Raw genomic sequence first — 27082 nt, 5'->3', positions numbered from 1 at the left:
TCTTAAAAAATTAAATAAATTTAACGAATCGAAAATATATTACGATTATTAAATAAGAATATTTTAATTGTCATATAGAATAATAATTTAATATACGCGGTGCGTAAAGAGGGAGAAAGAATAAAAATAAAAAAAAAATAAAAAAACAAAAAGATTTTATATCACTCGCCCAGACGCCCTCTGCATCATTTAGATCGGAGTGTCTCGGAAGTTTCTTTTGATGCGAGATTTTCTTTTATAGTTAATTAAGGATAAATATTTAGAAGATAAAAAATCCGTTAAATAGAAATTATTACATATAAATAATTTTTAAAGGTTAATATAAGCGTTATATTTAATTTTTTTAAAGGTTTATTTTATAAATAATTAAGGCTTTATATTACCGAAATGGGAGTCGAAATCCAGACGATCCAACCTGGCGATGGTAAGATTCATTTTTATTAAAATCGATTCAACTTAACGTTAAATAGTTAATTAAATGATTTATTATTAAAAATTCGGAATAATTATAAAATAAAATAACAAATGATTACGTACACGACGTTAGAAGGCTAAACTAATTAAATGCCTCAATTAATTGTAATTAATTAGCACATTAAGGGTGATACTTAATTACAATGAAGATAAATGTTTTCTTATCATTGATTTTGCTTGATTTTAACAATTTTTAATGGTAAAAATATTTGAAATCAAAAATAATGATTTTATTTATTAATTAAACAAAGTTTTTTAAATTTAAAATATACATAAAATAATTTAAATTTAATTTGATTTCTGTGTGTGTGTGTGTGTGTATAAACCAATTTAAATCTGCTTAAGTATATATGTAATATGTAAACATACGTCCGCGAAAGACAAATTTATGATCGGATAAAGCTTTTGGAGATGCCACGGGATCGAATGAAGAATTTAATGCAAAAATTCTTTGCTACTTCTCGAATTGAATATGATTTATAACATATTTATGATAAAATTGATTATCTTTAGCAGACAAAACACAACACAGTTGACTGGCAATGCAAATAGAATGATTTAATCTTCAAGGACTGAAAGGCCTTGAACTTAGACCGTCTTCAGGAAAAAGTATATTATATATATATATGTGCATATATTAAATCTTACAATTATTTGGAATGAAGTATCGAAATATAATTTATTTTAATGTACCTGTATGCACGTGTAGTAATTTTTCCTGCGCGTTACTGTTTTTCTAACTGAAAGCTTCGAGAGAATTGTATGGTATTTTGACGTTTTTAAATGGGTTTATTGTATTTAAGGCTTAATTGTTTGATTAATGGCGTGTTATCTGTTCAATTAGTGTCAGTATACTTGCGGTATTTAATGTCAAAATTTTTGTTGATACAATTACAGTAAATTTAATCTGCCAGAAGTTGAAAAAGCTAGTTTATATTTTCATTATTAACCAAAATTTTATTTCATTAAATAAGCTATTATAAAAATTATTGAAAGTTGTTATACCGTATTTTGATTTCTACGATAAGAGTCAATCTGTGACTCTTATCGTATGTCTGTGTCTAATCTGTGTGTATATAACTAGAGAGAACTAATTTGTAAAATTCTATATACTTTTATTGTAATCGTAGAGAATATTTGTTAAAGATAAATAATAAAATATATTGTTCAGAAAGGCATTTAGTATTTTGTACATCTTTAGATATATTTGATCAAATATTTGAAAATACGGTTTCTAAATTGCAAATGAGAAGTCATAATATTTAAACATTGTGCAATGTTTAAAAATTTTTATATAAAAAAAATACAAAACTAATAAAACTTCAAGTGTTCTACTGAAACATTATACTAATTCTCTTACTTAATCCTTAAATATCAAAATACAAAACTGAGAAGCCATAATGTAATATCAAAACACTTACTCAAACACCTTTTCTTGCAGCCAAAGTTTATAAGAGAAACTTTCTATTACAGTATATTACAGTATGCAGTCTAGAACGATTTGCAATTTGGCATCGCCGGCCAAAAAGTATAGAACCTTAGTACTAAAGATCTGCAGAAATAATATGAAGCTAGAATTTTTGACGGAATGTAGAGTTCATAACCTATTTCCCATGTCAATTTGGAGGGTACGTTTACCAAATGGTTGCGCGTCGCTTATCCCTAAACTTAGAACAATCTGTCTACGTAAGGCGATCCGCAATATTTGACGGAGAAAGTTTGTCCTGCAGAAAGAATTAATAGAGCTAGAGAATGAATTATATGACCACGACCCTAAGATCTTAAAAGAAGTTAACGCACGAGTAATAACATTGGCCGCACAGGTGACAGAAAGATGTAAGAAGAGATACAGGAACAAAATGACCTGGATCGTAAAACATCAAGAAGATCGATTTAAAGAATTGATCACCCCGAAGATTATATGTTGGGACAACATCGATTTGCCTACATTCGTAAAGGAAGCAACTAAATAAGGCCCTAAATACGCCCCAATACCGGTAATCAAACAGGACAGACTCATACCAGATATTGAGCAAGCATTAGAGGGCCTCAGCGAAAATAAGAAAGAAATGTTTAGATGGGAAGTCGCATTGAAAATCAAGCATGAGGAAGGTAAACGAGACAGAGATCCTGTATGGCCTTATATTAGAAAAACTCAGAGCTGGCTTAGAAGCAACAACATAGTGCTCACTAGGGCGGATAAATCAAAGGATATGGTTGTTATGAAGAGAGCCACATATGACCACATTCTATCAGCATACATTAAAGATACATGCTGTACGATTGCACCCCCCAACGCCGTGGGGAAACTGCAAGTAAGAGTCACGAGGTTCGCAACCACTCCTTTAGCCAAAGAACTAGGCATCAAGAATGTAATCGTACAATCCCCTTCGACTCCAAGGCTTTTTGGATTTGCTAAAACCCATAAAAAGAAAAAAGAAATAAGACCAGTCGTCGACAAAGCAGGCGCCCCTACAATATTACTCGAAAAATGGGTACACAACTTTGTTCGGCAGCATGGCCCTAATAATCCATACAGCGTCAAGCAACCGATAGAGGTTTTAAACAAAATGGCTAATATTAACTCGCAAGAAGTGAAATATATGACGGTGTTAGACTACAAGGCCTTGTATCCTTCCGTTAAACTGGAACCATGCTTTTGTCATTTAAGGGACTTACTACTGAGCAAGATCCCGTCTCCAGAAAAGAAAAGAAAACACATATTAGACTTGGCACACCTTACAGTCTTCTCAGCGTTATTTAGCTTCAAAGATGTTACATACACACAGAAAAAAGGGGTAGCTATGGGCAGCCCCCTTGCAGGTACTCTATGTGAAATGGTACTAACAACGCTAGAAAACGCTGTGTTGCCGAAGTATGAAGCGCAAATGATAATGTATGCTCGATATGTAGACGACGTACTTATTTTCTGGAACACTCAACCCAACATACAGAGCTTTATAAAAGATATAAATGACAATAGATTCGGCCTGGAGATAGAGTTAGAGCAAGAAAATGATAAGATCATACATTTCTTGGATTTGCATATACAAATTAACAACGTACGAGATTTCACGACTAAAGTGTACAGAAAGCCATCCTATAACCCTATATTTATTCCGTGGTCCTCTCACGATCCTCCAGCATATAAAATAGCAGCGTTTAGAACGTTAATCTCAAGAGCTTATTCGCACTGTAACAATACAAAAGATAGAAACGAGGAACTGAATTATATATATAACTTAGCCAGAAAGCACGGGGTTAATCTTAAAGCTATTATCAACAAGAGTAATAGGAGCATTAAGAGGAGAAATTTACCTCATAATGAAGGAGTTTTAACGATGGAATATAATGCTTCGTTGAATAATATTTTCCGACGCATAGGAAAGGCCCAGAACAAAAGAATCGTATATAAAAGAACCCCCACCACGTACCAACTATTACGATCTGATAAGGATTTAGTGGATAGAAGAACACTCCCCGGGGTATATAAAATTCCAGTCACAGACTCAAGGCGACGAAGTAAATTAATGTATGTAGGGGCAACAGGAAGATGTATCAAAGACAGGTTAGCAGAACATCAAGCAAATATAAGAAAAAAACAACCATGCACTGCGCTAGCCACCTACGTTCTAGCGGACCAGCAAGACGTCAAAGTTGAATGGGACCAAGCAAGACTAATGCAGATAGTCCGCGACAAGAAACACCGGCATTACGCGGAAGCCTGGCAGATTTGTAAGGCAAAGCATAAAGGCCTTGCAGTCAACTTTCGGGAATCGACAAAAATATCGGCAGCATGGTCCTCTAGTTTAATATAAACTTAATAATTGAGGGAACTAGTTACTATGTATCTTAGGCTATGTATTTTTAAATGATGTAGGGAGAGGGTAAATATGTGTATTTATATTTAGATATTTATGTAATCTTTTTATATTTCCGTTGCTAAGTTCACAATGACGTCATTTGCAACGGATTATAAGGCTAGTTCGAAAAGATTCGAAAAACGTGTTAACTATACTAAGCATTCGATTTACAATTTTGTTGATTTATTTGATTTATTTTCTTGAGAAAGGTCTTTTAACAAGACCGAAAACGTTAGAAAGTTTCTCTTATAAACTTTGGCTGCAATAAAAGGTGTTTGAGTAAGTGTTTTGATATTACAGTATGCAGTCTAGAACGATTTCCATAATGTAATGTTGACTCTGACTGTTAACAGTACTTCATAGATTTAAAAATTCCTAATTAATATTTATTTTTATATATAATTCTTCTTTCACTTAAATTTGAAATATGTTTGTCTAGTTTTGTATCTCCATAATATACTTACTTAACTTGAAAATGATATATTGTATATATAAAATGCATTTGTCCCAATATTCCAGTTAAAAGGAATCCACCGTGTGTATATACATATACAGTGGACAAATGTGTTTTGTATCAGTTAAGCAGCTGCCCTAACTATAAGAAACATCATGCAGATGTTTTTAAGAAAGATAGATATAATGAAGAAAAACATCTCATAGAGCAACAAATTATGCAGTATATTCTTTTGAATTAGAGAATAAATTTGAAATCTTTTAAAAATTGTTTATACACTGCAGTTTAACATTATAATCCTGTACATATTTCTTCTACTTTTTTTTACTGAGAAGACTAACTTTTACATTTATTTCCTCTGCTGTTGAAAACAGATTTTCTTCAATTAGTACTAATATAACATTCACTAACTTTCCTCATTATAGTGTTTTCAAATTCAAAATAATCCTGAAGCAGCTAATTGAATATTCAAAAATATCTCACCAACACCAAAATCCTTCAAAATAGAAATTCTACTAGTTATAAATGTTTAATTTAACTTTACTGTTTTTTTGTATGCAATTAAACCTGAGCATGTCTGTTCTTTATGGATGAAAGTGTTAGTTTACAGTAAAATTTTTATAGTTTACTGGATTTTGGTATTGGTGTTACTTTTGTGTTTTCAAATTTATTGTTTCCATATCCCTGAGTTGTACAAAGGATGTTGTTTACAGAAATTCAAACTGGATGTTTTTATATCCAAACCTAAGATGTGCAGCATAATTGTCAACAACTTTTCTTGAATTCTTCTGCAATTCTACATCCCATCTCATTAACCATTTTTTAAAATTGCTAATGCTGTCTATGCATTTTTATTAGCCTGAAACTCAGCTGATAGATGTTTGGGCTACAATTTGAAAAAATTGTAGATTTATAAATTTCCCCTGTCTTTCCTTAATCTTGAGAACAGAGTTATAGATAAAATCTGAGACCAGATATGGAAATCTTAGGAGCAGGAAGACCTTAATCTTTCCATCAGAAAGCCCCGATTAATTGTATGTGAACTTCCAATGCAAATCAGAAGTCATGTTATTTCAATTAAAAAATTTTCCCTTATAAGGAGTTAGATAAATGATGGCATGACTCTGTTGCTAACAGGAAAAGTATTATGTACAGGGGCAAGACACTACTAATATGAGGTGGAGAGCATATATTTTTAATTAAATAAATTTTAAAAATAATATTAAAAATTGCAGTCTAGCATTGTGACAATGTCACAATAAATAATTGCTTGTTATACGTAGTTCTTTGAAGCATCAGTGCTTTGCACTTTAGCAATAACTTCCTTTTTGTTATCTCTTGTCATGTTAAAACAAGAGATTTATCTGATCCATTGACTTCTTTAAACCTGACAGTTTTATGATTATATCACATATAACCATCAGATATGGCATGATTAAACAAACCTGTTTAATCTGCATTGTATGGCTATCCTTCATATAATACAGTAGTTAACATTATAAAAAAGTGCCACATTATGTGAATCCGTGCTACACAAAAGAAAGGACTAATATAAAACATAGGATTATGTTTCAGAAGTTAGTAACAAAAAAGAATAGTATACTTTTGCTAAGAGAAATGTGTATGAAAACAATAGATAGTTTATTTTCAATTAATAATTAATTAACAATCACAGTTAAGATTACAGTAGAGAGTCATTTATCCAAAAGCCAGTTATCCGAAAGAGTTCCAGTTGGCAAATTTAAATTTTCGCCAGTGCTGTGGCACTGCAATCTTTGGCTATGTGTTGGGCTACTCAAATATTTTATGTTTTTGATACTAAATTAACTTCTAAAGTATAATTTTTTATTGTTTTTATATTTTTCAATATATTTATTTTGTTTGTACAAAATAAAGAAATAATTTTTAACGATACAATAGCCACGATTATTATTTTTAAAAGTTTACATTAGGCTTAACATCGACGATAATTCAACGCAAAGCGACACGCAACAGAGAAAAATTTCAGGATGGGATAGGTTAATATATTTTTTTGTACATAATCGGTTATCTGAAAAATAAGTTATCCGAACAACTCCACTCCCCAATTGATTCGGATAAACGACGCTCTACTGTATTGTGTTGTGTGTTAATATTAATTTTAGTTAAATTGAGGGCATTTTCTTTTTGTAAAGCATTGTCATCTCAGCTAGCTTTTGCCAATACTTCTGACCTTGATCAGAAGTATTGGCAAAAGCTATCTGAGATGACAACGATTTTATTTAATCATCCTTAAAAATGTTTTATGATAAAAATCTTTTATCATAAATTAATACTTTTTCATATTTTTTATTTTTATCATAAAACATTTTTAAGGATGATTAAATAAAAATATGTTGTTCATCAAAAATTTCTTCTAGTAGGTCGCATTTGTTCAGTTGAGTACTAGGCAACTTTTTTCCAGAATTTGTTTTTGAGTAATGAGATACTGCTGTATATTGTTCGTTACTTTTATGAATGAAGTAACCATTCGTAGATAAATAATACCTAAGGTTAAAGAAAGTTTAATAACACTTACCTAAAAATGTTTAAATAAACTTCACTAAATATGAAGATTAATATATAAAAAGAAAACACAATGTAAAGTACTAAGTTATTTTCGCACCTTTTACAATGATTAGCGACCTACTTTGTGCTGGAAATAGCCGTTACCTAACGGGTACTTTATGCGGATTCGTGTTAATGTGCCAGGCCTGGACTTTAAGCGTGCACCAAATTAAATAATGACAAAGTTAGTCAAAACCAAACAAATATTTAATAATTCTAATAATGACTATGTACAAAAATCAAACAACAAATTTATTCAAAGAAAATCAATAAGAATCAACCCAACAAAAAACTCAAATCAATCTATTTGCTAACTTAAATCTATTCCTCTTTGGAACTCGACAAAAAAATTCAAGGACAACTTATGTACAACAATTCTTATGAACTGAGGTCCTAATCATCACCTATTGATACTAGGAACCTCTTTCCTCAACTCTCAAGACTTTCTAATCTTCGATCCACAAATCGAATAACTTCTAATTGCCTTGGAACCACTTTATCGCTATCGGACACCTCTTGTCGTTCGCTGCTACGAAGCTCACCTCAGTCATCTTCACTAGAGGTTCGGACTTTATACTATGAGGTGATGTCACAATTCTGATTGAGATCACTCCCCTCATTTATATGCTTATCGCTAACAGTTAACTTTTCCTTTCTGCCTGGCAGCCTATTTCCTGACAATACTTGCTAATCTTTTACATTATTATTTTTTATAATTTTTCAGGATGTTTTATTCTTTAAGGTTTAGCAAGTTTCTACGTTGTGCTTGTGGGGTCTCCCCGTTCTTTCTCAGTGCGGACTTACTTTTTCCGCTCGGGAGCACAAGTGTGCGTGAATTTTTTCTATGGTGCTTTTTTTTCGTCAGTGAGTTGGTTCCTTACAAAGATAGAATAAAAAGCAAAATAAAAAATAACCAAAAATAACGCTCGGACTTGGTTCCTTACAATAGTGGCAGTCTTCATTGCTAAAGTCTAAAAACAGTGCTAACACCTGGTTGATAGGAAAGTTAATGCAATTTTTTTCCTTGTCCTGTCAGTTTTAATTAAAGTAAAGCTGACAAAAAGCACAAAATAATTTTAAAATCCATGGGCAAATTTGAGACGACACGCATGCTTACTTGAATAAACAACATACCCTATGAACCGATGACCAGTGTGTGATGAAAAAAAAAATAAATAAACTTTACCACTAACATTTTCAAACTCCTCTGAGTTTTTTTTCAGGTGTTAAAAAGGAATTCTGATGGAACACAAAACAGTTGGAATACAAATATTTGATGAATGCACATGTGCGACATGACAAATATTTCTCGAGCATTGGATTCAAACGATTCGTCGAATATTCACATTTCAACTGTTTTATGTTCCATCAGAATTCTTTTTAACACCTGAAGAAAAACTCAGGGGAGTTCGAAAATGTTAGTGGTGAACTTTCTCGTTTTTTTCGTCGCACACCAGTCATCAGTTCACAGGGTAAGTTGTTTACTACAACCTGGGTGTTGTGTTGTTGTTTGCTTACTTGAATTAAAAAAAATATTGAATGACTAAGTTTACACTTAAAAATTGTGAAATTTTGTATGAGGGATTTTCAAAACTGTGTTAGAGCAAAACCAGAAGTCATGTTATATGGGGGATATCCCCAACTTTCAAGTCATGTTAGAGAAATATTGTGTTGTATGAAGGATAACTGTAAATGCATAAAATTTTCAGAATATGAGTAGTCTGTTTTTCACTCTTCCACATTCTTGACATAACACTATTTTTTTTTTCTTATGCTCTCTTGAATTCAATTCCTTGTTTACTTTTCAACCAACCATCAGTTGTTTAAAACCATGATCTATTATCTTAACTAACTCTTCTCACTTTTTTTTTCAACATTGATCCATTAATATTCACTCCCTGTTCAGTTATAACATGACAATACCTAAATCATAGTTAACTTCAGCATCTTTACTTTTAGGTTTAATTTTTAGGGGTGTTCCTAGTTTTCTAACACATATTCATTCATATCTGTTTTTCTTCTTGATGAATCAAGCTTGAAATAGACTATGTTGTTATTCCAGTAATACCTGCCAGACAATGATGACTGGTATTCAGCACATGTTTAATTTGATGCAATAAAGAAATTTTTGAGTTGTTAATGATAAATCTTCATATGAGATGAGAAGTTTTGTAAAGTTTATAAAATAAAAACTAAATTTATAAGCTATCACAACATGTTTTATACACTTTCATCTAATCACATTAAACTGAAGCTATATATAGTTCAAAACTGTTCATTATACAAAGGAATTAGTTTTAAAATCACATTGGGATCAGTCGTCGACTTGAAGGTAATTTTACTAGTAATGAGCAATTATTTGTTGTGACATCGTCACAATTCTGGGCTAAAATTTTAAATTTATTTAACTTAAAATATATGCTTGCCACCTCAAATTAGAAGTGGCTTGCCTCTGTACATTGTAATTTTCCTTTAACATTAGAGTCATGCTGGTTATCTATCTAACACCTTTCAGGGGAAAATTTTTGATTGGTTTGCATCAGTTCTTATATAGTTAATCTGGGCCCCTGCTCCTAAGGTTTTCATTCTGGTCTTGTCTTTCATGTATTTAACTCCATTCTTGAGATTCAGGGAAGACAGACATGTAGATGATAGTGGGGAATTTCAAGAAAGATAAGAGGTACTAAGCAAAACAATATATTATTCTATGTTTAGATAAATGTGAGTGAATGGGGAATACTTGAATCTAACTTCATTAAATGGAATGGCATCCCAAAAAAGTGAAATAAATTTTGGTTATTATCTAGATTTGTTTATTTTTTCTGATTTTAACTAAGTGGCTGCACAAATTAACAAATTTGATTAACTTGTTAGTCAGATTCTACTGTTATCACATACAGTAAAACCTCGATTTAAGATGACCACTTCCAACTCTTAGGAAAACTGATAAACTAGAGAAATGATCTTGTCAAAGAGATTGATGAAAATATAATGGATAGAGCACTTCATATAGTATTATGAACAGTAGGAACCTCTTTCCTCAACTCTCAAGACTTTCTAATCTTTGATCCACAAATCGAATAACTTCTAATTGCCTTGGAACCACTTTATCGCTATCGGACACCTCTTGTCGTTCGCTGCTACGAAGCTCACCTCAGTCATCNTTGGTTATTATCTAGATTTGTTTATTTTTTCTGATTTTAACTAATTAACAAATTTGATTAACCTGTTAGTCAGATTCTACTGTTATCACATACAGTAAAACCTCGATTTAAGATGACCACTTCCAACTCTTAGGAAAACTGATAATCTAGAGAAATGATTTTGTCAAAGAGATTGATGAAAATATAATGGATAGAGCACTTCATATAGTATTATGAACAGTAATATTACATAGTACATGTAGTATTCTAGTAAAACACTACACAGGTTACTGTGCAAGTGATTTATAATGTGCTAAGTGTTGATTAACACTGTACTGCAAAAAAATTTATTTATTAATACATTGTTCATGTAAATGTAATGCATACAGTCTTAAGTGTTTAATTTGAAGTAATCTTAACTGACCATTTGCTTTTTCTCCTTTAATGCATTTTTATATAAGATGATACCATGATATTTCTTTCCTGTTCAGTCTAATATTTCATTTATAAAAAATTTACATAAGTAATGTTCCATTTAAAAAATGGAAGGATTAAATTAATTCAATTGAAGAAATGTAATTGGTAGCTTTTATACTGAAAATTGCAAAATCTTATACATCTAAACATTTTTCTGTAATGGGAATTCTATAACCTACAGTGTATAACATCATTTTAAGGGCAGAGAAATGGGAACCTGCAGAAAGAAAGAGAAGTGATTGAAAGAAGAGGAAAATAACTGAAAAGAACAACAACAAATGTAGGAAGAAGCCTTGAAAAGAATTGGACAAATGTTGAGAAAATTGGGAAGAAAGTTCAGAATTTTACATGGACATGTTTACCAGATTCTGAAGAAATATCAAATGACTCTTAAGTCTGCTCCTAAAAAATAAAGTACCTTGCTAGTTCATAACTGCATGATGGAATCTCAAAGGTGTCAAACAGTCTTAATTTGGTTATGGACAAGAAGTCCTACTTCATTTTTGATGGAAGTGAATATGCTAGTAACAATAACTATTTCATCAAAGAAGGGCTAGATGTGAAATTCAAATGACTCTCCAAATTTTTTCAAAAAGTTTGGCTGGCAATAATCATTCCAAAGAGAACATTCACAGGTCTTTATTGCCCCATTACAACTCTCCATCTACAAAGAAGTGTACAATAACAAATGTATTCAGAAGAGGTTAGTATGCTTCCTAAAGAAATACTACCTTGATCAAGAATGTCTTCTGGTCAGACATGGCCACTGCTCATTATGTTCACAATACTATTGCCAAGTTGAACTATTACAGAATTCAGTAACCTCCTGTGAAGATAATGTTCTGCAACTGAGATTTTAAGATGAGACTGATAGATTTTTATACTAATTGAAGCAAAAAGTTTTTGAAAATGATTGAGAAGCTAGATTCATAAAGGAATTGGAGAACAGGATTGAGGCCAAACTTTGCCACTTTCAAAGGTTAATGGAATGGGTTAAGACTAAAGTTTGAATTGCAGCTGATTGCAATCCTGATCATTTCATCTGAGTGTTAAACACACTATCTGTACTCAAAAAAATTGTTTAAAATTCACTGTATGTGCAGATTATCAGGATATATACATTTAGAAATCAGCTTACAAGTTGTTAATCATTATTGTTGCAACCACTGTGACACTAGATGACAGATGCCATGTTCATAAAATTTCTTTGTCTAGTATTGAACCCAATTCTAAACAGCTTCTTGTATTGCAGCCTCTGACACAAACTCCTTACTTGTTATCAAGATGATGATAATACATTCTTGAATCATTTAGTGGCATGTTATGACTCTTAGTATTGCCATTATGAGCCTGAAACTTGCCAGTCAAGCATGCAGTGGAACACCCCATCCAAAAAGTTTGACTCAGTTGCAAGCCAAATACAGGAAAAGTAATATCATCATTTTTATTTACTAGATCTGTCCTTTTGGAATTCACTAAGCATGTCCATACAGTTAATGCTGAGTAATATAGACACCCACAGCAACCTGCATATCAGCCTTAAAAAAGAAACATTCAAATTATTTGACATGGCATCATTTTGTTGAGTGATATGCACATTACATTGGGTTTGATTTTAGTCAAGGGAATTTTATAGGTGTCTGATGTCACAATGGAAGACCTGTTACCAATAATGGTGGATTATTAACATGTAAGTTGATTTAAGTTTTTGATTGGCCTCTGTTTCATTCGACTGTCCCTTGTATTTTTTGTAAAGTATTAAAATTATATTTTTGATGTTATCTGTTTATAACAGGTGTGTAGTCAAGTTAGTTGATTAATTAAAAAAAATAATAAAATTTTTATCATCAGTTAGTTTAAAATAATGATTTCTAGATCAGATGATAATGTTTGGTAGTTTTATGATATTGTAAACAAGAAAATCAATATATATTGTTTAATAACAAAAATGCAGTTTAGCTACTTTAATATTTTAGGAATTATGTAAAAAAATTTTATAATTTTTAGTAAATATTTCAATATTTTCAGAAAATTTATAAATACATGTACTTCCTGCATTGTTTAGCTGACATGAAATATGCATAAATTACAATTAATATGCACAATAACTAAGAAATCTTTCATCAAACTTCTGGATTTTGTGATTTAATTAGAAAAATAAACATATAAAAAAATATATATTTTTTTATTGCTTGTTTTAGTAAGATGTACTGAGAAATTTTTTTATCTAATCATCTTAATTAACTAAATTTACTGATGTAGACTTCATTCTAAACAAAATATTTGTTCTGACAAAGGTGAATAAGTGACATTTCTTCAAGTGAAAGTCAATAATAAGGTGCGAGTTTTTCATTTCAAATTATTTTTCACTTAATTATTTTTCATTTCAAATTATTTTCAGTTTTAATTAAAAGTAAATCAAAAATTCAGTTTAATAAAAAATAAGTCAATTATTATGTAAACAAATATGCAATTAATTTATTTGTTTTCTGAATTAGTTGGAAAATGAAAAATATCACACTTTTAATATTATCATCAATGTTATATTTTAACAAAAATAAGTAACACTTTAACATTAAACAATTTTCTTTCATGTTAATATATGTGTTTGCTTATTCCATGTCAATGATCATAAGAGAGGATGACAAAGCCAGCGTTGTCAATTATATTAGGCACTTAGATGCACAAAATTTTTCTAGATGACTAATAAGTGGATTTTCAAGTTTTTGAAGATAAATGATCTTATAAAAAGAAATAATCTTATGTCTAATTCAAATGGTACATGAATAATCTAAATTTTCTAATGGATATACAGTACATTAGAGTTTCTAAAAAAAAATTGTCATGTTTAGAGAGATCATTTCTGTAAAATTAATGATTGAAAAATGTCATTGATGACTAAATAATCTCAATACATACAAATATGTTTATTATGTTTAAACTCTAACTCATTTTTAAAGGTTTTTGCATGCAAAATATACAAAGACCTTTGAGAATAAACCAGTGTGAATGCACTTGTAACAAAAAGGTGTCATTAAATTTTTAACGCTAACCATCAGACCAAGTTTTATTGCGGAAAGTTAGACAGTCTGATGTCTTTGTGATAAAAGTCAGACAAAACATACATATTGTTGTGTTTCTTTCTGCAATATCTTTATATTTAATTATAAGTTTTATTTATTTAGCCAACAGTTTCATTTCTTGATGAATTCATAACTTTGTTTATACACATGTAACTTTTTAACATTCTTCAAAGTGCTTAATAATTTGCTTCAAATAACAATAATTTTGTTTCAGTTTGTCATTGAACATCAAGCTGGTTCTCGAACTGATGGTAACTAAGATTGCAGGTCAAGATTACAGGTTTCAGTGATCATTTGTATCAACAAAATGAGTGTTGTTTGCACGTGCACAACACCAGGATTCAGATAGATATCAAAGATTGTTCCTCTTCTTAAATATTATTTAAAATTTTTTTCCCCAGAATATATCTCTCTTTTCTATAAATATGTTTAAAGTTTTAGTGATACTAATAGTTTCAAAGTAAACTGCAAGTAAAAGATTACTTAAATTTACTTTAATTTAAAGTAAAAGTTACTTTAATTTCAGAAAAGTTTGCAGTTTAGAAATGTTTTAAGGTGTAATTATATGAGAGTTTGTTCGTATTTGGTATTTTGTTAAATAATTCAAAATAAGAACATGATAATCCAGTAGTATATTTATAAAATTATTGTTGTTCAAATTAAATGACTATAAGCTGATTCTAGAACAGAATTAGAGTAATTTTGTTCTAAAATCTGATCACACAAGTCTTTCTTATGACATCAGAACTTTAATTATTACTAAAGATTAAATTTTAACCTTTAGTAGTAATGCAAATGTAAAAAATTTAACAAGAAATAAATAAGAAGCTTTAATTAAAAATTATTTATCCTGAAGGATTTAAATGATGAAATAATTATTTTTGCTAAGCTCTGTAACTGATGGTGTATATGTTATGGACAAAGTGATTAATACGGGCATTATGAATAATGACCAACAAAATCAGGCATTGTAATAAATTTCAATAATTTATCAAATTGACTGGTCATTATGAATACTGCTACCATCTAGTCGGGCAAAGTGATAATAATACATTGAGGAGTGATCATCCGACATACGTTAGCCAATCAGAACTTACATCTTACTTGCGCATGCATATTGCATTTAGTACCGAGTTTTAAATTTATGTGACCAGTAGTTAATCTTTCTTCTTTGACAAAAGTAACGATTATGGAGGAATCATTAAGTGATATGAATAATCACTTCAACAATCGATTAAACGAGTTAATAGCGGAAAAAGGTGAGAACAATCAAATTTTTACAAAATCAGCATATTTGTCAATGATACAAAAAGTGAAAGAGTCAAAAATGATAGTTACTTCTAAGTTACTGGAAGAATATCAGTGTTTACGTAGATATGACGTATCTATTGGAAATTTAGAAAAATTAATTATGCCTGTAAAAGAAGGTAATGCGATTAAATATTACGTTCACACGGAAGAAATATTTCAGATATTGCATGATGCCCATATTGCTATTGGACATGGCGGTAGAAACCGTATGGAAAAAGAATTAAGTACAAAATATAAAAATATTACAAGGGAGATGATCATAATTTATTTGAAGTTGTGTGAAATCTGTCAGAAAAAAAAGAATGTTTTTAAGAAAGGCTTGGTAGTTAAACCAATTTTATGTAATAAAATAAACTCGAGATGTCAGGTCGATCTTATAGATATGCAGTCGCAAGCCGATGAAGAATATAAATTTATACTTGTGTATCAAGACCATCTAACTAAATTCGTTCACCTACGACCATTAAAAACCAAAAGGGCTGAAGAAGTAGCATATGTTCTTTTAGACATTTTTACAATTTTCGGTGCACCGAGTATTCTACAAAGCGATAACGGCAGAGAATTCGTCAATAATATCAAAGAAATGTGTAATATATGGTCTGAGTTAAAAATGGTGCATGGAAAGCCCAGGCACTCACAAAGTCAGGGTTCAGTAGAAAGATGTAATCAAGACGTAGAAAATATGCTTAGTTCTTGGTTGGAGACTAACAATACTAACAAATGGTCGGAAGGATTACATTTTGTACAACTGATGAAAAATCGAGCGCATCATACTGGTATAAACTGCAGCCCCTATGAGGCCATGTTTGGAGCAAAATTAGAAGTTGGACTAAAGAATTTTAAACCCAACGAATCGTTGATCAACGTTAATACGGAAGAGGATCTAGAGAGACTTTATAAAACAATCGACAAGGTAAGTCAAAGTTGATCAAACTCTGAAAGTCCGGGTACCATCTAAGAAAACATTATGAAAGATTATTTGATAATACCACCCTTACATAGCAATATAACTGATGAATTCAAAGATCTACATCGCCTTCATGTGAAAAAAATCTAAACCAGGATGTTATTAGTATTACAGAATTGGTGAATGAAGAAGAAGAAATAATCCAAACAGTTGATCCAAAAATAGAAGAAAAAATAAGAAGTGTGTCTAAAACAAGGGAGATGGCTTTGTTTAATCTTAAAAAGCAAGCAGAAAAAATGATTAATACATCAAATTCGAAATACACAACAGCTAATGTTGGTGATACAGTAAGGATTCGTGTACCTGATGTAGATCGAGCCTGCAGTGATGGAAAAAATATTTTAGGTGTCGTTGTTGCAGTTAAAGATAAAAACCTTTACAAACATGGCATATTAAATCTATTATATTCCAGAAACCAATTTACTGTTTGTAAAGAAAACTTCATTTCTGTTGAAGATGTACTGGATGCAGAAATTTCGCTTAGAGAATGTGCAAGAATGTCATCAATTTCTGGAGGCCAAGGCTATAGTCGATGCTGCTGCAAAATTGGTTGCAAATCTAATAGATGCAAATGCTACAAAGAAAAAAAATTATGTAATTCCAAATGTCACTAAAAAATGTGTAATTTTTTAATATAATTTATACCAAAAATTGTTAATAATACTTTTCGTTAATATTAGTTTAATTAATATAGTTAATAGTACTTTGATATAATTTAAAAAAAATATATTTCTAAATGAATCAAGTAGAGGTTTTTTTAATCAAATTTAAAAATCTATACTAAACACACACGCAACTCAGAGTGCTGATTGGCTAGCGTATGTTGGATGATCATGCCTCAACTTATTATTATCACTTTGCCCGACTAGGTGATAGCAGTATTCATAATGACCGGTCAATTTGATAAATGAATCAATATTTATCACACTGCCCGCCCTATTTGGTCATTATTCATAATGCCCAATTAATCACTTTGTCCATAACATATACACCATCAGTTACAGAGATTGTATATGAAATCTACGATCTCTGTAACTGAGTGCTTGCTTGATTTGGTGCTTTCTAGCATGTAGTCAGAGATCACATTCAGCTCACCAGTGTGCTGGCCAGTAGTTGGACCTGCCCCTACATAGATCACTAAAAGTTTCCAAATGAGGAAAATGTATTGGGTATACAGCAACATCTGTTGCATACGTAGTAATGCAATCCTTAGTAAGTATTCTCAGCAAGAGATGTCACAAGTCATCCAGTCTTACCTACAAGCATGATAATGTATCCTAAGTATAATTTTCTTTGTAATTGGAGCCATCTGAGCCAATAGATGGAGCTCTTAGATTCAGGATTCGTTGGTGTCTGGGTCTTTTAAGCATCATGTTATATGTATAACGAAACATTTGCTACCTGAAAAAGCAGTGCAAATTTCTAGTTTTATAAATTTGTAAAAGTTCCTTGTTTAACATTTAAAATTTAATAAAAAGGAGAATTTTAGTCTCCATTGGAATAACTTTTTCAGACAAAAACAAACACTGAACAACCTAATGAACCAGTGATAAAATTATAAACAAAGTGTGAATGTTTTCACCAGTGTTAAACAGGCATCGTCAGGCAACAAAACATAAACCCTCCTTTCTCTCTCTTCTTACGTCGTACACCCCTTCCCCTACACACATGTTCGGCAGTCCCCTCTATCTTCACAGCAGTTTTGTTGCCTGACGATGCCCGTTTAATTAACACTGGTGAAAACATTTGCACTTTGTATGTAATTTTATCACTGGTTCATTAGGTTGTTGAAGTGTTTGTTTTTCTTTAATATTAACCAGTTGTAAAGTAGCAGTTGATAACTTTTTTACGTCTTTATAATGTTAAAGCAATTGTCTTTACAAACATACTGATCATTTATTTCCATGTTATTCAATTCTATAATTTTCATCTTTAGCACTATTCTTTATAAGTTTGTAAAAATATAAGCATATTAGTGGAGAAATTTTATCTGTTTTGTAAATATGGTTTCTTAAATTAAAAGTACATACAATTTGAGCGAAATAAAATATTCTGCCAAGATGATAAAATGAAACTTTCAGAAATTAAGTATTAATACCACACTACATAGCAAAAAAGAAATGTCTAGAGTATAATCAGTGCTGCTGTACCTAGGAGCACTGTCCATACTTATTAGCCGTATTTTCCGGCGATACAGCTTTACTCTTCCTTTAACTCCCCTACCCAACCTATGCAGGAGTATATGCAATGATCGGGATAAAGTCGACGTTTTAGAAAAATTGGGAATATACGCAGTGCAACTGGAAAATCCAGTAACGTGGACAATTGAGAAGTATATAGGGGCAACGACAAGAATGCTCGCTTGCCATATCGCAGAACATCAGGATGATATAAACAAAGGAAGACAGACCACAGAGCTCGCCAGAAAAGTTCTACAGCAGGGCTATAACCCATTATGGTCAAAAACAGCGTTGCTCAGGAGCTGTAACAACAGAAGAATTACATTTATTTGGAAAGCGCTCCTTACAATGACCACAGATGCATGCAACATCCCCACACTCGACTTGACCGAAATATGGGTTACTTTATACCAGCGTTTAAACAGCAAAAAGTGCCAAGAGTCGCACAATTAGTACGATCGCTCCTCAACGCATGCGCGGCTAGTCGTGTGGATTTAAGATATTTCGAATGCCCGCAAAAGCTTGTTGCACGTGACCAACGGAATTACCGATTGTTATAATTTAGAAATTGACAAGAAAAATTTTCCGTTTTCTACTTGGAACACTCTGCATGTTCTAATTTTCAAATTTGTTTTTTTTTTTCGCCTGAGGACGACGATATAATACTCGTCGAAAGTACTTGCGATATAAGAAAAATCGTATTAACGCTGAACTCGGTGCTCTTTATCAAGAAGCTATTAATAAATAGTAAAGATAAATAAACAAATCTAGTTATAATTTAGAAATTAAAAGCACATTTATTTATTAACTTCTGAATTTTTAATTCAATCTATTTACTTAATCTTATTGTGAAATGTCTTATGTTAAAATGCAGTAACTTATGTTTTTTGATGTAATGATATTCTTTTTGTTTTCTAATTACATTTTTTTAAAAATACCTATATTTATATTGGAATTCATTGGCTTCCCTGCAGTGTTGCTATAAATAATTGATTATACACTTCAAAAGTTGGTTATCAGAAAACAGATGTTAGAAATAATCGTCTCAGACTAAGATAACATTTTTGAAGTCTGTGTGATAACTATATTGATATGATATCATAGCCATATATTTATCATTAGTTGTTATCAAAATTTGTGTTATTATATAATATCGTCATGAATGAAAATTTTTAATACTATTAAAATTTAACTAATAAATATATATAATATCTGTATGTAGTAACTATAATGCCAGAACTGCAAATCATTTAAGTCCTCACATTTCAGATTTACAAATTAATATTCATATTCATTAATTTTGTGTTATCAAATAAATATTTTTAAAATATAAAGAAATGCTTTTAAACTTTACATGTACTCACTGACTTTATCCAGAGCTTTATCACCGAGAAATGGTTTATTGTGGGGATTCCTTACCTAGTCGCTAGTAATCTTTCTTTAGGAGTTAGTCAATTTATTCAGGGGAATTGATTAGTTATTAGGAGTTATTTGAGGGTTGGTTGGCAAGTTATAGTATTATTTTCATTATAATTTTGAGTATAATAAAAAAAAAAAAAAATGTAAAAGTAACTGATACAATTCAAATTTTAGTAACTAAAGCATAGTTTTGATTTATATTTCATAGACTACATTTTTAATTTTATCTTATTTGTATTATCAATTTAGAAATGGGATTGGCAAATTAAATCTGTTCAAATAGAGATTGAGAAACAAAGAAGGTTGGGAACACAGTGTATTTAAATAGAATTCCAGAGCTTGTGATGTTTAAATTACCATATCTACTTTCATATATTGCAAGCTATGAGATTCGGTATAGAGTATACAGAATAAAAGTTATATACATTATTCATGAATCTCACTTTGCTTTGAAAGACCACTGTTCCCTTTCAGGTTATATTTTGTGATAAGCATTAACAAAGCTTTTGGTCAAACAGTAAAACATCCTTTTAGTAAATTTGCTTCTCCTATGCTGAATTGAAGTTTATATTCAAAATCTTTAACTTACACTTTATTGTATACTTGTGGAGACTTGTGATCTAACCATATAAAACATGAAGATGTTTGAGTTAGCAAGTGTGCTGTATCTGTTCATTTATTATTGTTATTTGAGTAATGTAAAAATATCCAATAAATATAGTTTAAAATTTATAAAAAATAAAGCCTCATTTCTATTATATTCATATTAAAATGTTGTTTTTATAATGATTTATTGTATACTTGTGGAGACTTGTGATCTAACCATATAAAACATGAAGATGTTTGAGTTAGCAAGTGTGCTGTATCTGTTCATTTATTATTGTTATTTGAGTAATGTAAAAATATCCAATAAATATAGTTTAAAATTTTTTAAAACTAAAGTTTATTTATTAAAAACAATATATAAAACTGAAATTTATTTTTTAGGACAAACTTTTCCAAAGGCTGGACAAACAGTAGTGGTACATTATACTGGTAAGAAAAATAAGTTTTTTTTTAATATTTATATTGTAAATAACAGAAAAACAAATACAATAAAATTTTTAACAAATATATCAAAACAAATCACTTCTTTAGTTGATTAAAAACATTTTTTTAAACGAATGTAGGAAGAGTAAATATTCTTAAATAACTTTTGTACAAATGGAATATTGCCAATGAGTCTGTATTATATGAAACTTCCCAAGGATAATATTTTATTTAACGGAAGCTTTGTTTGAAAGTTTATATATATCATTTTGACTTAGAAAACACAAAGCATTGCTTTGAATATATCCATGTTGATCTGAAGCATAACTGCAAGTGATAATAGAATTTGGCCAGCCCTTCAAGAGAACTTTCTTCAAAACAAACTGATTAGAACTTGAGATTGAAACTTTCAAACTTTGAAGGCATTTTTAATGTTAAATTTAGACTTTCAGTTGATTAAAAATATTTTTTTACAGTACCAAGGTGGCAAATGACCTGGGAAATTGGAAAATATCATTGAAGTTTGCTTGCAGAGAAAAGTCAAGGAAAACAGAATCATCTCAATAACCCAATATACTGTATATTATCAACCAACAGCTGGATTAATCAGGCAGGAATTCCTACCCAATTAATTCTGTTGAAAACAGAATTTTACAATTTCAACATTGTGTCAAAGCAAAATTTTCATTGCCATCTCATACTGCAAGCATGAATAACAATTTGATGGGCATTCAAAGGTTTCTGCTACTTAGTGCAAATTTTGTTACAGACAATATTTTTCTTATTCTGATGATGATGACATGATCTAACACACACATGATGGTAATGTTGTTTGATAGTGTAGATAATCAAAATAATAAATATAGCCATATCCTATTTTCCTTAGACATCCAGTCTGTGTTACCTGAAATATTCAGGTCACAAGACTCCAGTAAATACTGTTGTCCTCAATGGACCGTGGAAAGATACATCAGTCTGCAGCAGCAGAAGAGTGCAATGATTCTAATTTTCAGGCTGACATCTGAAATCTCTTGATAATTGTATATTAACTATTCTGTCAGTAGAAAAATATAAATAAAACTTGATCTTCAAATAACTTTCTTGAAAATTATTTTATTATTCAAATATTCTTTGTTAAAAACATAATTTTTATTTTTTTTCAATACATATTATGATCATGGCTAAAGCCCACAAATTTTGATAAAGCTAGGATTAATGACTTTATTCAAGGATAAAGCTTACATAGGCTTTATTCAAATCTCAGTTAAAGCATGCATACAAAAAAAGATTAATTATAACACATTGTATATTTTTTGGTGTGTTTGAATTTTCAGTTTTAATGATGCACAATTTTCAGTAATAATTAATGTAAATTTTTTGTTATAATTTAATTAGGAACATTAGAAGATGGCCAAAAATTTGATTCCTCAAGAGATCGTGGAAAACCATTTAAATTCAGAATAGGAAGAGGAGAAGTGATTAAAGGATGGGATCTTGGAGTGGCTCAAGTATAAATTATAAAAAATTAGTTGAAATTTACCTTAAAAATTTAGTAATGTGTATATAAATAAATATATATTTTTTTGTAGATGAGTGTTGGGCAAAGAGCAAAATTGGTGTGTTCTCCAGATTTTGCTTATGGCTCTGTTGGACATCCTGGAATATATCCTTTTTAAAATTTAAAGTTTATTTTAAAGTAGTAATAAAGTATATTTGGGAAATAGTCATACTTGGTTATAACAAGCACAAAGAAACTAAGTTTATTAGTTCTTCATAACTGTCATTCATTATATACATCTTTAAAAAAATTGAAATATTTTAATTTTTTAAAAGATGCTGTAAGAATGTTAATTAGAACTTTTAATTTGAATCTTCTAGTTTATATCTTAAACTTGATGCAGACCTATAAAAAGGATTTTAAAATGTTAAATATTTTTCTAGCAAGTTTACTTAAAGGTGTTTACGCTTTGTGGACATCCAAAAGAATGCATTTCTAAATTTTTTTATTATCTGAGATTTGCCATGCATTTAAATGGGTATCTTTATTTTTCTAGTGTGGATATCATCAAAGATGATCATCCAAATTTTCTGCACACTTCCACATTTTTAATGTAACTGTAATTCTTAAATAATTTCAGTTTTTTACACATGAAGAGACATTTTCTTTAACATCAACTATTTGATGATGATGATATGTTTATCATGAAAGAAGACAGTAAACTAAAGGATAAATGTAAAAGGGAATTGAAAACACTTAACATAGTTTCAACAACTTAATAGAAAGTTCACTCATATGATGATTTTCTCACTCTAACAAGGGGACCTTACGGTCTCGGAAATTCATTTCAGGATGAGACTTTGCAGGTTAATAGTATACCTCAAGGGTGTCCACCCAGAAGAATTGTAAAGCGCACTAGCAACAAGATTCCAAGAAAAAAGGCTCTTAAAGTTTTAAGCGCAGCTCATATACCGATCGATTTTACAGTATTGTAGCACAATGAAATGGCTGAGCCTGTAGCGAACTCGCTTGCCACGCGGACGATCTAGGTTCGATTCTATCTTCGGCTAACTTTTTCTTTTACATTGTTTTAAAAATTGTAACAACTTATAAATAAAGTTAATGACCTAAAAATATTATCAATTAAATCATAAATAACTGTCAACTTTTACACCTGGGAGCTGATTATTCCGTGAGTTTTCATAAGTCAGCAGCAAAAGTGGCACTTTCACATAACTTTCCAGACCTATCGTCTTAAGTTCATGGGTTGAAAATAACAAGGAATTGAAAAATTCTTCAAATTTAAAACGAATATTTTTAACCTCTCCACAGCTTAAAATATCTTAAAATTTTAAATTAAAATTAAAGTTTTAATTTACCTCCATTAGAAATGCATTTGAAATTATTCAACTTTTTAAAAATATTTTAAACTATGGAGAGGTTAAAAATATTCGTTTTAAATTTGAAGAATTTTTCAGTTACTTGTTATTTTCAACGGTAAGAGGATAGGTGGGAAAGTTATGTGAAAGTGCCAATTTTGCTGCTGACTTGTGAAAACTCATGGAATAATTAGCTCCCAGGTGTAAAAGTTGACAGTTATTTATGATTTAATTGATAATATTTTTAGGTCATTAACTTTGTTTTAAAAATTGTAACAACTTTTAAATAATGTAAAAAAAAAAAAAAGTTAGCCAAAGGTAGAATCCGAACCTAGATCGTCCACGTAGCAAGTGAGTTCGCTACAGGCTCAGCCATTTCGCTGTGCTACAATAGCGTAAAATCGATCGGTATATGAGCTGTGCTTAAAACTTTAGAGCCTTTTTTCTTGGAATCTTGTTGCTAGTGCACTTTACAATTCTTCTGGGTGGACACCCTTGAGGTATACTATTAACCTGCAAAGTCTCATCCCGAACTGAATTTCCGAGACCGTAAGGTCCCCTTGTAAGTATTAGATAGGACAAAAATTTATTCAACATAACTGAATATTTACAAGAAACTATCTTAACTGATAACAAAATGGATATTTTCTTGCAATAACTGTGAACTTGCTACTACTGAGTTTTAATATTTTTTTATTATTATTATTATTTTAAAGCTGTACATAATGCACACTGTAGTAACAACCACAGCCGACTAATGATACAGCCAAGTTTACTCCTTACAAGTAAACTTTGTTTGATTACTGGTGTAATCTGTGCTGAGGTTGTTAAGTTTTTAATTCAAATGAATGAAATCAAAAATCATGAATGCCGGGTATTTCCCAAAAACACTTTTAATTATCATTATTATTACTATTATTTTCAAATCAAACATTTATATATAATATAAATGTTTGATTGTTTAACTATTCATATGATTGTGAAATTTCATAAATACTTTAATGTATCTCAAAAACATTTCTCCATTATTAACTAAGTATCTTAATTTTTTGTATATCTTGTTTTAGTTCATTTTTTGCCTTAGAACGTAATTTTAATGATAAAAAATAAAGCCATATTTTGTTTTTAAGTAGAATATTAAAAATTAAAATTATCCAGTTATAACTGTACATAACTGGATAATAGTATAGAAAACATCCAGGATTTGTTAAAATATACACATCATACTGAGAAAAAAGAGAGACTTTTGTATAAACATAGTTAAGAATACTCTCAAAAATTTGAAGTTAACCAATTAGTAAGGTTTTTTTTTACTTAGGATGGTGTGTACCATACAAATGCTGATTGCTTTCTTTAATATCCTCTATGTTAAATAATATCTAATAAAAATTCTTTAACTATTCTTACAATTCCTCCAAATGCCAAATTGACATTCGACGTCGAATTAATAAAGCTGGAGTAAATAACTTCTGCACCACACTTATCGAAATGATACTTCTACAATGCTAAGACACGAAGTTGGCAGCATTGTTACCTTATTGATCTCTCAAATCTGCTTCAGTTCCTGTTATGGTTGTCTGTCATCTTGCAAGAAGCTTTTGTTTTAGTCATTCATAACTATATAAAATATGTAAAAAAATATTCTATAAAATATGCAGAATTGTTAATCGAGTTCTCATAGGTAATTTTGTTTGTGTTTATATGATTTGTTAGGAAGTAGGGCCGTATTTCAGTAATAGTTTTAAAAATAGAGTTATTCCAGATTTCAAAATTTTCCACACCTTGACAATTTTGTCAAATAATATATAAAATTCAATGCAAAATTTCACCAGATGATGTATTTACACTGTCCCAGAACAGATATGCAAACATGTTTACACACCCCACGAATTTTTATCGAGGAAATAAACATTATGCAAAAAACAGAAAAAGTAACATTTGATATGTAAATAATAATGACATTTTGGTCGAACAAATCTTTACGGAGCAAAATTTTGTTACTTACAAAATTTTATCAGATTAATACAAGATAAATTGTTTACACAATTGTATTTTGTAGAATTTTCGATTAATGCCGAAAGAAAATACTTATATATATCCATACGTACTCATATATTTCAAAATTTTGAATACATTTACTAAAAAACACAAATGAAAAATTACTAAGCTTGCCAAAAAAAAAAAAAAACATTTTTGTTTTGCATTGTTCCAAATTTATTAAGAGCGTAATTAATGTTTAAATATAATTCTTTGACTTTTGTTCGTTAATTGTGAGTTGTATAAAATATATTATGTAGTATGTGAGAAACGTGAAGCAAATTGTGATAAAACAAAATTGTATAAATGCAATTAACTGGAAAAAAAAAGGTAACAGTATAGCAATACAGTATTAGCACATTGATATGTGATGTATCTGTGATTTCTATTGAAAACATTTCGAAAGAACCAGCTTCTACCACAATCCAATAAATCATGTGCAATGTTTCACATTATTTGTCAGTTGATGAAATGAAATTCATCTAATTTTTCATTCCTATGTAATTTTTTTTTTCTTAGTGTTATTTAATCTTGTATAAGATTAAATATATATATTTTTTCCTCCAATATGTTTAATAATTATAGCTATTAAATGAAAAATAAAACTTGAGCTATTATTATTGAAAGTAAGTTGGTCTTATTTAATGTATACATAAATCATACATTAAATACTCTCACCAAAATTGATATTCAAAACTTCATAAATATTTGATTTGAATTTGTGTATTTAACATCGTGTCATGTTGCATAGTGAGTGATAATTGGTGTGATTTAATAAAAGCATGCGTTGGGAAAAACAACAGAATGTCGTATTCCGGTGCGATCAGTCTCATGCATCGCCCAGCAAGTTCGGATAGGAAAGCAGGAAGTGACATTGAGAACTAACAGTTTCATGCAATGCTGCCCATTTCCAGATTTGAGAGTTTTGGGGGTGACATTTTTTTCACTTTGATCATTTTTCAATAGACTAAACGTAAAGATTTTTACATGACAGAACCTGTGAATTACTGTTTAAGCACTGTGATCAAATCTGTTTGGTTTTATTCATTAAAAAATGTATTCCAATTTCTAAGTGAGTTTAACATGTTATTTTTGATTTCCAGACTCCAAACTGATAAGCACCTGCATTAATAAGTAAAATTGATGGTGATAAATAATTTGAAGTGATGAAAAAAATTTGAA

The 27082-nt window shown here is 30.2% G+C and overlaps 1 protein-coding gene across 1 annotated transcript; it reads left to right on the top strand.

The window, feature by feature from the left end:
• Nucleotides 1–176: 176 nt before the first annotated feature.
• On the top strand, nucleotides 177–25530 carry LOC111637318 (peptidyl-prolyl cis-trans isomerase FKBP1A-like). Its single transcript, XM_023382796.1, has 5 exons — nucleotides 177–424; nucleotides 20945–20992; nucleotides 22382–22494; nucleotides 22576–22649; nucleotides 25271–25530. The coding sequence occupies exons 1-5, from the start codon at nucleotides 388–390 to the stop codon at nucleotides 25323–25325; spliced, it is 327 nt and encodes a 108-aa protein (XP_023238564.1). The 5' UTR covers nucleotides 177–387; the 3' UTR covers nucleotides 25326–25530.
• Nucleotides 25531–27082: the final 1552 nt, after the last annotated feature.

The sequence above is a fragment of the Centruroides sculpturatus genome, unplaced genomic scaffold, assembly GCF_000671375.1.
Source record: "Centruroides sculpturatus isolate CEXI.00-Female unplaced genomic scaffold, Cexi_2.0 scaffold1056, whole genome shotgun sequence".
Taxonomy (NCBI): Eukaryota; Metazoa; Arthropoda; class Arachnida; order Scorpiones; family Buthidae; genus Centruroides; species Centruroides sculpturatus.
This window is presented reverse-complemented; position numbering and strand designations above follow the sequence as displayed.

What these genes read in the sequence shown, in the direction of transcription:
- LOC111637318 (XM_023382796.1), top strand. Translation starts at nt 388, where the DNA reads ATGGGAGTCGAAATCCAGACGATCCAACCTGGCGATG. An exon ending in GACGATCCAACCTGGCGATG is followed by an intron (nt 425 to 20,944) that starts GTAAGATTCATT and finishes TTTATTTTTTAG; the next exon opens with GACAAACTTTTCCAAAGGCT. An exon ending in TCTGTTGGACATCCTGGAAT is followed by an intron (nt 22,650 to 25,270) that starts ATATCCTTTTTA and finishes AACTATTCTTAC; the next exon opens with AATTCCTCCAAATGCCAAAT.